This window comes from Grampus griseus (assembly GCF_964374135.1).
Source record: "Grampus griseus genome assembly, chromosome: 11".
Classification (NCBI taxonomy): Eukaryota; Metazoa; Chordata; class Mammalia; order Artiodactyla; family Delphinidae; genus Grampus; species Grampus griseus.
The window spans coordinates 21,788,881-21,801,669 of NC_139005.1; the positions used below are offsets into that span (position 1 = coordinate 21,788,881).

At 41.3% G+C, this 12,789-nt stretch overlaps 1 protein-coding gene across 1 annotated transcript; it reads left to right on the plus strand.

The window, feature by feature from the left end:
* Window positions 1–1,156: 1,156 nt before the first annotated feature.
* On the plus strand, window positions 1,157–6,948 carry MED21 (mediator complex subunit 21). Its single transcript, XM_082666467.1, has 4 exons — window positions 1,157–1,211; window positions 5,148–5,262; window positions 5,809–5,909; window positions 6,470–6,948. Exons 1-4 carry the CDS (start codon window positions 1,170–1,172, stop codon window positions 6,644–6,646), a joined length of 435 nt encoding a protein of 144 aa, XP_082522593.1. The 5' UTR covers window positions 1,157–1,169; the 3' UTR covers window positions 6,647–6,948.
* Window positions 6,949–12,789: the final 5,841 nt, after the last annotated feature.

A 12,789-nucleotide genomic window follows, 5' to 3' on the forward strand; every position in this document is an offset into this window, starting at 1 on the left:
GAAGTGGAGCTTCCCAGCTAGGCCTGGAGTAGATCCCACAAGCCAAGCTCCCAACGGAGAGTTTTCTCCATCCTCCCCCAACCCCAGGAAGGTAATCAGGGATAATCAGCCTGAGGAGGAGGGTCTGTGAGTTTGTCTCAAGTCCACAAAGCAGTCATTAGCTGATTCCAGCCTCATTTCTTTCCAGACTATCCCCAGCTCTAACTTTCCTTAAATACCAAGTTTCAACCATCACTCTTCACACTGAAACCCTCAATAGGTACCAAGTCTAAGCCTAAATTGCACAGCTTATCTTTTTTAAAACTGAACATACCGCACCTACGCACCTGGCTTATTTTCCAGGAACCTCCTCTTTTCCCACTACCTTCTCCTCTTTCCCACTGTGAAACTTCCACTCTCTTCTCCACCAACCCTGCTCTGTTCCTTACCGAGTTTCTCGCAGTCACACAAACAAGCGATGCTGATTACACCTTACCTCTTACCTTACCGTCTTCCTCCTCTCACTTTTGCCCACAAGACCTATGTTTTCCATAATCTTCCAACACGGCCATTACAGCTCAGTTTAGTACTAGTTTTGGACACTTTCCATCTCACGTGTGTCAGCTGCCCCAGCACACCTACATTTAAATACGCATCCAGGCGTTCTGCACCCAAAAGCAACGGAGGGGCACCCGAACACAGCCCGTCCTGATTACTTGCTGAATTTTAATTTGGAATTCTTGACACTCAAGTCGGTACCGTGACTCCCAAGTATTCTTTAGTTGTTTGCTGTGTATGTTTTGTGGTCCATGCAAGTATTCAAGGCGATGTTTATAAATGGATACAAGGGGGGACAGGGAAAATTACTTTTAAAAACCGCATAATCCAACAATCTCTGTAAAGTGTTTAACACCTAAAAGCCACGAAAAAGTATTTTGGCACCCCAAGCAAAGTGGGCCCTGTACAGTCTCCGCATTACTGAACGTGCGCACAGCTGAGTCGCCCCAGGTGGAAGTAGTCCATATAAAGTAGGCCTCCGGAAAGTCCCGCCCACTCCGCGCCGGGCGTGGAGTAAGGCTTGACTCCACCCACTCCAAGAACGCAGCCCTGTGATTGGCCATGACGCATCCTAGAGCTGCCCAATTGCGTACGAGCAGCTACTCTCGCGTTTCTTTGTTTGCGGGAGGAACATGGCGGATCGGCTCACGCAGTTGCAGGACGCCGTGAACTCGGTGAGTAATTGCGCGCGATTAATCTCCGTCGTCTTCGTTCCCGAGGGAAAGCAAGGCAGAAAAAGAGGTCCGAGGGACAAAACTCGGAAGTGGGGAGTGGAGTGAGGCCGGGCTTCAGCATCAAGCGCTGGGATTGGAGGGAGGCGGCGCCGCGGTCTGGAAGGTCTTAGGCCGGCGGCGGGGCGGTGCGGGAGCCAGCGGCCTCTTAGCCTGCGAAGTGGAGAATCTCACTCCACTCCGTGACAGGACTGCGTGGACTGTCACGCTTCACGGCCTTATCATGTTCTCTCGGAAAGGTTTTATTTGCTTGTCAGTGGTGCTTATGGGATTCTTTGGCCGGGAGGGGAGGGGAAGCGGAAGCTTTTTTCCCCTTATCAATTTTAACCTACGGAGGGCAATTCTTGTTCTTAATGATTGGATTTTTGCCATTAGATGTTAGCCGAGAATATTCCTTCGCCAAAATTTTCAGGTTGGGGCGGGAGTGATAGTAAAGTGAAAAGTTTTGTTTCATCTTAGTTGGTTCCTATAGACCAAGGGTTCCATCTCTTGGCTACGCCCCCAGCATGTCAGTTTAGGGAAAACCGACGTCTTTATGATAGTCAATCTTCTGACCTTCGTATATCTTTATTTAAGGTTTTTAAAATGCCTGCCAGTGGGTTTACTCCCTATGAAAAGTCAGGTGTTGTGAGTAGACCCCCTTACTTTGATCCTTCTGATTATTTTTCCTGTTATGTGTACGTAGAAAGTATATGCAAACCAAAGAATTCATATACTTATTACCATTAAGAGCTAACTTGTTTACATTTCTGTTATTCTATTTATAATTTGATGTCCCAGGTGAGATGTTGACTGGAAAATCCAAGTACCTGGTCTCTTGCCAGTTTTTTCTCAGCGGAAGCTAATAAGTTGGTATTCCTGTTATTAGTCTTTGTGCACTTGAAGAGTGTGAATCTTCTCACAAGAAACTGATCTACTTTGTGTGTGAGGGCCAGCCCCTAAATGTTGATGAATTCACCAAGGTAAATTCTACCTTTGGTGACTTGCCTGGGCTGCCAACCAGTCTCCCTCAGGGAGATACTCCTTTGACGCTTTACAAAATCAAATTGTAATGATGCAGCTGGATACAAATGTTATTTTAGGGGAAATGTTGTGTATTCATACATGTCTCAGCCAGAAGTAAGGAAAAGTGAATATGGCCGTTAACTCCATGGTAGGCAGGCTGATCATTGGATTTTGGAGAAAAACCTCTAGGTTAACTGGTATGGGTGCCTGGTATCCATGATGGGTGCACCACCATGGTTACAGAGAAATACTCCTTGAGGAGTTTACAGTCTGATTAGAACGATATTATATACTCAAGAGACATTTAAATAATGCAAAGGCAGTATGTGGTTATGAGTTGTAATGAATTGAGTGTTTTCAGCTGTAAGTGCTGAAGTAAAGTGAACTGTTGAGTGATATTAATTAAAATAGAGGGAATCTTATTAGCATTTATCTGAATTGTAATTATTTGTGAAATTATTAAAATAAAATTTATTTTACCCACTGAGAACTCCATGAGAGCAGAAACTGTCTTGTTCACTGTATCAGTGTGTTTATACAGTTATATACAATGCTTGTCATAGAGTTGATTTTTGATAAGTATTTGTTGAATAAATGGATTTTGAGAGCTTCATAAGGACAGAGCAAATAGCCAGTGTGTTGAATATTTGTGTGTGTTTTCTGTCTTCTTCATAACAATGCTATAATGTGAGAATGTTCCCAATTTAAAAATTAAAAGAAACTCGAGTTAGCAGAACCAGAATTAGAATCCACATTTGTACAGCTTCAGAGCAGTGACTGCCACTCTATTACCTTTGCAAAATGTGAGCAAAAGCAGTGTAGTCAGGACTGAATTTATCACCAGTCAGGCATATGTGAAGGAGGAGTAGATAATGAACAAGTAGAGTTGACTTAGATTATTGAAAGCTTTGAAATAGCCTGAAGACTTGGAGATTTATCTTGAAGACCATGCTGGGGCAAACTCAAAATTTTTGAGCAGAGTAAAATAACATAGAAAATAATAAGAACTAGGAACTTCCCTGGTGGCACAGTGGTTAAGAATTTGCCTGCCAATGCAGGGGACACGGGTTCGATCCCTGGTCTGGGAAGATCCCACATGCTGCGGAGCAGCTAAGCCTGTGCGTCACAACCCCTGAGCCTGTGCTCTAGAGACGGCGAGCCACAACTACTGAGCCCTTGAGCTGCAACTACTGAAGCCCCTGCACCTAGAGCCTGTGCTCCACAACAAGAGAAGCCACCCCAGTGAGAAGCCCGTGCACCACAACAAAGAGTAGCCCCCACTCGCCACAACTAGAGAAAGCCGGCTTGCAGCAACAAAGACCCAGAGCAGCCAAAAATAAATAAATAAATAATTTAAAAAAAGAAAATAAGAACTAGAAATTAATAAGGAGTCTGTTGTAAACAATTCTTGTGTGAAGTTGAACTAACAGCAGCAGTGATGGTAGAAGGAAAAGGGAAAGATTTGTAGTAGTATTAGCAGGATTTGAAGATGAAAGTTGAGTCTGAAGTTAGACTGGTTCACTAGGAGATTCTCAATAGAAATTAGATATTAAACAAAGGAAACAGTTGACTTTGAGTTCTGTCATTCAAATAATGGCAGTGAATCTTAGTGGAAATGCTGATTCACTGATTGGAGATAAGGAATTGAGGTTTGAGAGGTCGGGACTATGGAGAGCAGTTGGTGGGGAGACTAGGAATCTTAGGTTTGGAGATGGTAGTGTTATGGAGCCAGGTTTGTTTGCTGGACTTGGAGCAGGCCGAACACTGAGACACCGAGTTTCATAGCAGAGAAGGGGTTTATTTATTCAGGAGGCAGCGGAGTGAGGAGACAGGAGAACAAATCTCAGATTGCTTCCCAGAAGGCAAGAGGCTTGAGATTTTATGGGTTAAAGAAGCAGGGTGTTCTCAGGCCTGGGGAAGGGTGGGTGGAGGTAGGGAAAAGGTGAGGTAATTGGTGTTGTGCACGGGACCAGTTTTAGGGTTGGTGGTCCCAACAATTCTTAGGTGGTCTGAACTGGGCAGGGGCCCACTCCAAATCTTCCAAATTTCTGGAAAACAACTTAAGCCCCTGTTACTACAGTGATGCACGCATCAGCAGTGTTATCTGTAGGGGTGGTAAGAAGTCTGGTGTGGTATGACATGGGCTACGTGAAGCTTGGAGGGTGTGCAATTAGGGAAAGAAAAAAAAACTAAAGCAGTCTTAATCATTAAAGGCAGGTTACAAGCAGAGGGGTTTCTAACGAGCTGTTCCCTTATCTGCTGTTCTGTAAGACATACTCCAGTATTTTTGTTAGCGTGACAGCTTCCATTAACCCCATGGGACACGGTTTCTGTAAGGACTTGGTATTCTCCATCTTCAAAACTGATTAAGGAATACTTTTAGAGCCCTGGGAGTTCACAGCTTGAGTCCTGGAGAAAAACATTTCAGAATACTTAAGGTGCAGTCTTTTCCCCACTTTTATTCTTGTAACTACTCTAGTTTGAGAAAAGGGGTCACATTTTAAAATTTACCCTGGGGCCATTCTTAGATATTTGCCTATCACATTTGCTCTTTTCCACCACTACTTCCCCAAAAGTCTTTACTTGTGCTTGCAGTAAGTATTGGCATATATTTCTCTAGTCATTCTGTTACCTTGGGAAGAAAAGAAAGATTATTTTGTATTTCTTTGATTGAAACCAAACGTAGTTTCTTTGTATGATTAAAACATTTAATCATTGTTAGTAACTGGTTTATGTTATCCAGAATTACTCCTTTCTGTTTTATTTTCTTGCTCAGAGACCATTATAATAGGAACATTGTTGCTGCCGTTACCAATAAAATCGGTAAAACAGATAAATCCTTTCTAACTTTGCCACCTTTCCTTTGGCCTCAAGCTTGCGGATCAGTTTTGTAATGCCATTGGAGTGTTGCAGCAGTGTGGTCCTCCTGCCTCTTTTAGTAATATTCAGACAGCCATTAACAAAGATCAGCCAGCTAATCCTACAGAAGGTAAATAGATTTTCTTGGCTTCTCTTAGTTTGACTCTCACATTACCTGTAATCCCTTAAAATTAGATTTATTGAAAAATTCAACTTATTTATGGCTTTCTAAAAATGTTATTGTTTGAGAATATTACTGCAAGTTTGTCATAAAAGAAATGAATTTGTTATAGTCAATTTATGTAACACCTCATAATTCTTTTCTTGTCAAATAACAGACATTTTACTTGTTTAGAGGAGAATTGTATGAATTTAGCTGAATTTTACTTGAGGGACCTTAATAAGAAAGGCATCCCATTTATAGATTCCTTTATTCAAGTGACCACTGTATTGTCCTAATAAATGAAATGATATACATTATGCTTACATTCCAATTTGAGTTAATATTAAAGCTAATTCTCAAACGTAATAGAATTGATGTGTTGAAATTACACTTTAATCATTAGAAGCCTGCTACAGAAAAAGTTATGAAGTTTTCTGTTTTCATAAAGTTTAATTTCTCTTTCTGAAAACTTGAGATTCTCTAATATCCTAAACGAGTACCATCTTTCTCTAGAATATGCCCAGCTTTTTGCAGCGTTGATTGCACGAACAGCAAAAGACATTGATGTTTTGATAGATTCCTTACCCAGTGAAGAATCTACAGCTGCTTTACAGGTAAAAATATCTTTTCCTTTGAGAATTTTGTGAGTAGAGAATTTTGAATTAAAGAGGTAGATTTAGTGCCTTTTGTTACAATTTTCAAAGTTAATCTAAATTTTGAAGTGGGAATTTTACTGTGAACTACTGTAGTCTGTTAAAGACTGAGCTGAATGTGTATAATTGTCCAATTTTGAGCTTAAAGAAAACTTGCCATTTTCCTCAGTTTGCTTCTTTTCCTTGCAAAGAGTGAGAGGAGGGGCACATTCTGGGTGTGGAGTAGAATAGTAGTGTCCGAAAGCAGCGTGGAAGGAAGTCTCATGTAGCCATCCAGAGATCTCCAATCGAAGTCATCTTTTAAGTTAATTCATACAGGGAAGACTCTGATCATAGGATTTCTGCCACTGAAAGTTTTATCTGATCTTAGGATTTCTGCAACTGAAAACTCTATCACAATGGTTGGGTAGTCATCAGATTTAAAAGTAAATACTTCTACTGCAGGTTCTTTCCGCCTCAACTTTCTTTAATCTCCAAGTTTTTCATTTCTCAGAACATTCTTAAATTTGTGTCTTACAAAGGCTGCAAGCTTGTATAAGCTGGAAGAAGAAAATCACGAAGCTGCTACGTGTCTGGAGGATGTTGTTTATCGAGGGGACATGCTTCTGGAAAAGATACAGAGCGCACTTGCTGATATTGCACAGTCCCAGCTGAAGACAAGAAGTGGCACCCATAGCCAGTCTCTTCCAGACTCATAGCACAGTGTATCTATACCGTGCGTGCGGCTGAGAAAAGAACTGTTTCAATGCCATTGAGAATTCTGCATCAGATTTAGATGGAAGCCTTACCAACAGTTACAGAAACGTTAAGCACTATGACACATGTTATCTTCTTAGCTATTTTAAATAGTCTTCTGTTTTCACTCTTAATAATAAGCTTGTAAATCGTGATTGAACCAGCTTTAAACTGTCATTATGCCATTTTTTTAAATTGTTATCTGGGTTAAATTATTGAGGCAGATATTGCATTAATGGTCATAATATAATTAAACAGATGTACTATAAAATTCTGTTGTGATGTAATTTGTCTTTATTTTTGTCATATTTCTACAGTCTTTACAAATCAAAACATCCCTCAAGCCAGAGGAGAGGTGGTAAATGCAGAGATAGTGGACTTTTGAATTTAGGTTGATATCCTTCTGCCTCTTTTATTTATTTATTTATTTATTTTGCGGTACGCGGGCCTCTCACTGCTGTGGCCTCTCCCGTTGCGGAGCACAGGCTCCGGACGCGCAGACTCAGCGGCCATGGCTCACGGGCCCAGCCGCTCCGCGGCATGTGGGATCCTCCCGGACCGGGGGCACGAACCCATGTCCCCTGCATCAGCAGGCGGACTCTCAACCACTGCGCCACCAGGGAAGCCCCGGGAAGCCCCCAGAATTTTAACTAAGTTTCCAACTGGGATTTCTGTGGAAATTGACAAGTTATTTCTAAAATTTATATGGAAGTACAAAGTGTCAGTAGAAATCAGTATTCTCATTAGAAAATACAGAATGACAGCTTGCTTTAATAAGACAGCATGTATTAGTGCAGGGATAGATAAATAGGCCAGTGGAAGAGAATAGAGAGATCTAACAGAAATCCACGCAGATCGGAAAACTTGATTTGTGATGGCGATGATGTGAATCACTGGGGAAATAATAGAAATTGTGCTGGATGTTGGTTATATATACGCTATATATTAAATTCAGTGCCTATGGGGTTTCTTTTTGGGGTGATGAAAATGTTTTGGAATTAGTGGACGTTGTTGCACAACTGAGTTTACTGAAAAACACTGAAATACATACTTTAAAAGGGTGACTTATGGTATGCTAATTATTTCCCAATAAAGCCGTTACAAAAAAGGAAAAAGAAAAAAAAATTTCATGCCAGGTGAAGGGCAAATATCTAAAATTTTTAGAAGACATTCTTAGGAAAATATGCATAGCTTCAGGATAGGAAAGGCTTTTTTAAAGTAGATGTAAAAATTTCACATCATAAAGGAAAAGAATTCAAAAATTACGATAGACAATGTGTCAGACACTGCTTCAAACTTACATATATTAACTAATTTAGAAAAGTTTAATACATTTAAATGCATTAAAATTTAGATCTTCTGTTCATGGAAGTACTCCAAAAAGAATAAAAATGCAAGCTCAGCCTTGCAGCAGGTATTTACAGTACTTGGAACTGGACAAAGGGTTAGTATCTAAAATATGTAAAACCCTTCTATGAATCAAAAGAAAAAAGCAACCCATTAGGAAAATCACAAAATAATCATTTCACAGCAGAGGAATGGCCAATAAAGGTGCACAAATGCTCAGCCTCATTGGTAATCTGAGAAATTTGAATCTGGCTTTCTAGGTGTTCAAGAAGGTTCACTTTTCCAGGCAGGAGGACAAAACTTACTTCTTATTTTTTTAATTAACACTTTGCTAGCTTGATTTATACATTTTATAATTTGGATATATGGTCCCTAGGCTTCCAAGTATTCTTGGCCAGGGCTGTATATGTTCAGGGCAGGCCTATACATGTATGTTTATATAATTTAAAAATAAGGAGATTCCAAAGACAAAATTCGGGGCACTGATTACCTCTCTGGTGGAAAGAAGGGAATGCTATTGGGAAGAGGGTCTTTTAAGGTAAGTGTAATAATATTCTTGAACAGGAAGGAATATATTTAATAAAACTCAATATTTCACGTAAACTATGTTTAAGGGTCATGTTTTCAATGATAAGGTTTAAGGCAGCACATTTTAAAAAATTTTTTGTTGGAGTATAGTTGATTTACAATGTTGTGTTAGTTTCAGGTGTGCAGCAAAGTGAATCAGTTATATATATATCCAGTCTTTTAGATTCTTTGCCCATATAGGTCATTACAGAGTACTGAGTAGAGTTCCCTGTGCTATACAGTAGGTCCTTGCTGGTTATCTATTTTATATATAGTAGTGTGTATATGTCAATCCCAATCTCCCAATTTATCCCTCTCCCCTTCCCCCCCTGGTAACTGTAAGCTTGTTTTGTATGTATGTGGGTCTATTTCTGTTTTGTATATAGATTCATTTGTATCATTTTTTAAAATTAATTAATTTATTTTTGGCTGCATTGGGTCTTCGTTGCTGCACGCGGGCTTTCTCTAGTTGTGGCGAGTGGGGGCTTCTCCTCGTTGTGGTGTGCAGGCTTATTGCGGTGGAGCACGGGCTCTAGGCGCGCGGGCTTCAGTAGTTGTGGCACGTGGGCTGCTCAGTAGTTGTGGCTCGTGGGCTCTAGAGCACAGGCTCAGTAGTTGTGGCACACGGGCTTAGTTGCTCTGCGGCATGTGGGATCTTCCCGGACCAGGGACCGAACCCGTGTTCCCTGCGTTGGCAGGCAGATTCTTAACCGCTGCGCCACCAGGGAAGTCTCTATCATTTTTTTAAAAATTCCACATATAAGTGATGTCACACAATATTTGCCTCTCTCTGACTTCACTTAATATGATAATCTCTAGGTCCATCCACAAATGGCATTATTTCGTTCTTTTTATGGCTAACGTTCCATTTTATATATATATATATATATTTATTTATTTATTTATTTATTTATATTTATATTTATATTTTTATATATAGGGTTGGCCAAAAAGTCCGTTTGGGTTTTTCCATAACATCTTAAATGTATACCACAACTGCTTTATGTTCATCTGTCGGTGGACATTTAGGTTGCTTCCATGTCTTGGCTATTGTAAATGGTGAGGCAACACATTTTTAAGCAGCATAATGCTTCACTTGTGTTTGATTTCGGCAGAACTGGTTTGCTGTTAGCCAGTTATAGATATTGGTGGAAGAGGCCTTTCGATCTTCTTCCACAGGACTGACTCCCGCTGTCTCCCCAACTCCTCAGAAGTTCAACAGTGAGTAGAATTTAGGAAGATGAACTGCCTGCCGCCGTGTCCTTGCTCTGCATCCTTGTCCCTGCCTATTGAGGGTTGCATTTTTTTTTCTTCCAGTTGCCTGAGAAAGGCCTCAGATGGAGCGAAAGCTCCATTAAGGCACTGATGCTGCAGGTTGGGGCTTCTGAGACCAAACAAGTATCCATCTTTCACCATGAGAGGGCCGTTTGACCCTGAACTTTGGTTCCATTCAGGAAGTGGCTGTTCTGTGACCTAGAGGGGTATGTGGAGACTAGCTGTCGTGCCAGGTTACGATTCCCCTGGAATCCACTCAAACTAGTGTTATGATTCTGATTTGAACTAGTGTCCTCCTGGAGCCAGTAACTTGAATCTGAGAGCAAATGTCCACTCTCAGCTGAAAATAAAAGGACAGGGACACACCTTCATGGCTTTTCATACAGAGGTTGTTAAGTCCTGGCATGGGCCACAGAGGAAGCTCAATGAGCACTTTCTCTGGATGGTAAATTATCTTTTACGTCCACCTTCACACATGTGGGTGTGTGTTGGACAGGCCACACATCAGAAACCTGCCCTACATGGAGAGGCAATGAAAAAAGTGATTAATAGTATAGGCGCATGTGCCACCTGCTTGCACTGCCACTAATTAGCTGTATGACCTTGGGCAGGTTGCCTATGTCTCAACACAACTGAAAAACAGCGGAAATATTACTAATTTCCTCATGGGGTTGTTATGAAGGGTAAATGAGTATACGTGTGCAGTAGTCTAGCATCATCCTCCTAGACACGTGTTTTGTTTTTTATTGAACTATAGTTATTTACAATGTTGTGTTCATTACTGTGGTACAGCAAAGTGAGTCAGTTATACATATATACATTCCTTTTTACAAAATATTCTTTTCCATTATGGTTTATCATAGGATATTGAATATAGTTCTCTGTGCTAGACAGTAGGACCTTGTTGTTTATCCATTCTATATATAAAAGCTTACATCTGCTAACCCCAACCTCCCACTCCAGCCCTCCCCCCAACCCCCTCCCCCTTGGCAACCACAAGTCTGTTCTCTATGTCTGTGATTCTGTTTCTGTTTCATAGATAGGTTCATATGCTGGACGTGTGTTTTTGTAGGGCCTAGACTATTGAATTAAGTAGGGATGTGATGGTGATAATGGTGCCTGAATCTTTCGGGTCTTTAAGGGTGGCTTCAATCTCTGCCATAGTTCCAGGCAATATTGTTTTTTCTTTACAGTATTTATAAGAAAATTTTATAAATTTGTTTTGAATTTTTACAGCATTTACAAATATTTGCAATATTTGTCTTTTATTTCCAATATTGCCAATGCAATATTGTTTTTTATTTACTATTTTGACCAAGGCAGAGTGGGAGGGACAGTTTCAGAGCTTCCACTTGCCTTTGTCCACTTCCATAGCTCTTATGCCAGGGGTTAAGTAACTCATGTGGAGTGGTTGCTAACTGTGAAGTTTACGGGCTGGGGAAATGGTCACTGGATAAGTCATGGAACCAGTGGACCTATTATGCGTGGGATCTTGGCCCAGGGCACCCTTTATTGTTTATTATTACCTTCCCCAACAAAGGGGCCATGATAATGCTTTGGATCCTCATGTGTTAATGTCAAATCAGACCCTTTAGCTAACACTCCTCAAAATGCCTTGGGTATTTCTCTTTTCCTTGTATACAGTTACCTGGGTAAACGGCCATGGGTCCCTTGGGAGTAGGCCTGGGAGAATCATCATAAACACTTGCTATGATATTGTAGAGTTTTTCTTGTGGGGATCCTCATGAGAACAATGGGTTCTAAATCTGACAAGGGTCTCAGGATTGGAAATAGGGAAGAGATTGTGACTTTTAATTGGGGCAGCGGCTCTCTGGTGTTTAATCATCCATCCTTGGTTTCATTGGATTGTATTGATTGAGCAGTACTGCCCACCTCTCCTGCCCTTGGGGACTCGTGTTCTCTTAACACACTCCATAGTTCTCTGAAGTCAGGGTCCCCATTGCTAGCCACTCTGACTTTGCTATTTATTACTATGATTGAGCCCATGTTGTGCATCTGATAAGCATTACCACCTGACCCCTATTTGGGATCCTATCATTTCTACTACTGTCAGGTAGCCCAATTTAATGCCAGCATCTTCTGCCATCGGCCTTAGCCAGTGGTGTGCTAGGGCAGGATGGCTCTTATCAGTTCTTACAAGACCCAGTAGTGACATTTTTAGGAATTTTATGAAATAGTTGTTAAACACAAGATGTTAAATGTTATATGACAAGAGAGTGGTCTGATGTCAGTAAAGTCTCCCTTGTCCAACTTTATTTTTTGTCCCCTTGGTTCTGTACACTGGTGTCATGTCCTGGTCTTGCAAATATTTTCTCAGCTCCTCCCATACACCTTAGCTAGGTCCTGCAGCACCTTATCCTTCTCAGCAGACCCAGAACCTCCTCAGCTGTGTTAGACTGTGACTGATCCTAGTTTCTTATCTGGTAGCCAGGCTATGAGGTGGCGGTATATCCCGGCCAGAGGTGTGTGGGTATGGCATTTGTCTTGCAAAGCAGAGGATTCTGCATCATGTTCAAGGAAGTGAGTAGAGCTAGCCTTTAATGGGGGGGGGGGGGGGGAGCTAGCCTTGTTCAGTGCCAGATGAATCTGGTGATTCAAGATGTTTGAGTGCTGTCACCAAGAAGGCCCCATTCTAAGTCGGAGTGTCACATTCCTTCCCAATCAATGCCCTGACTTTGGTGAAGCTGACTTGCCTGGGTTGAGAATCAAATATTTCTGGAGGCTCACTTCTCTTATAATTAAAGACTGAATGTGATCTTCAGCTTTTTCTGCCTTCAGGCTATAAGAGCTGAGTGTCTGCTGTCAAGGACACCTTCTGGCTTTCACACTTTGCCTTAAATTGGTGATTAATACCTCTAGCCTCTCATCCCCCCCCCCCACCACAATGCATTGATTG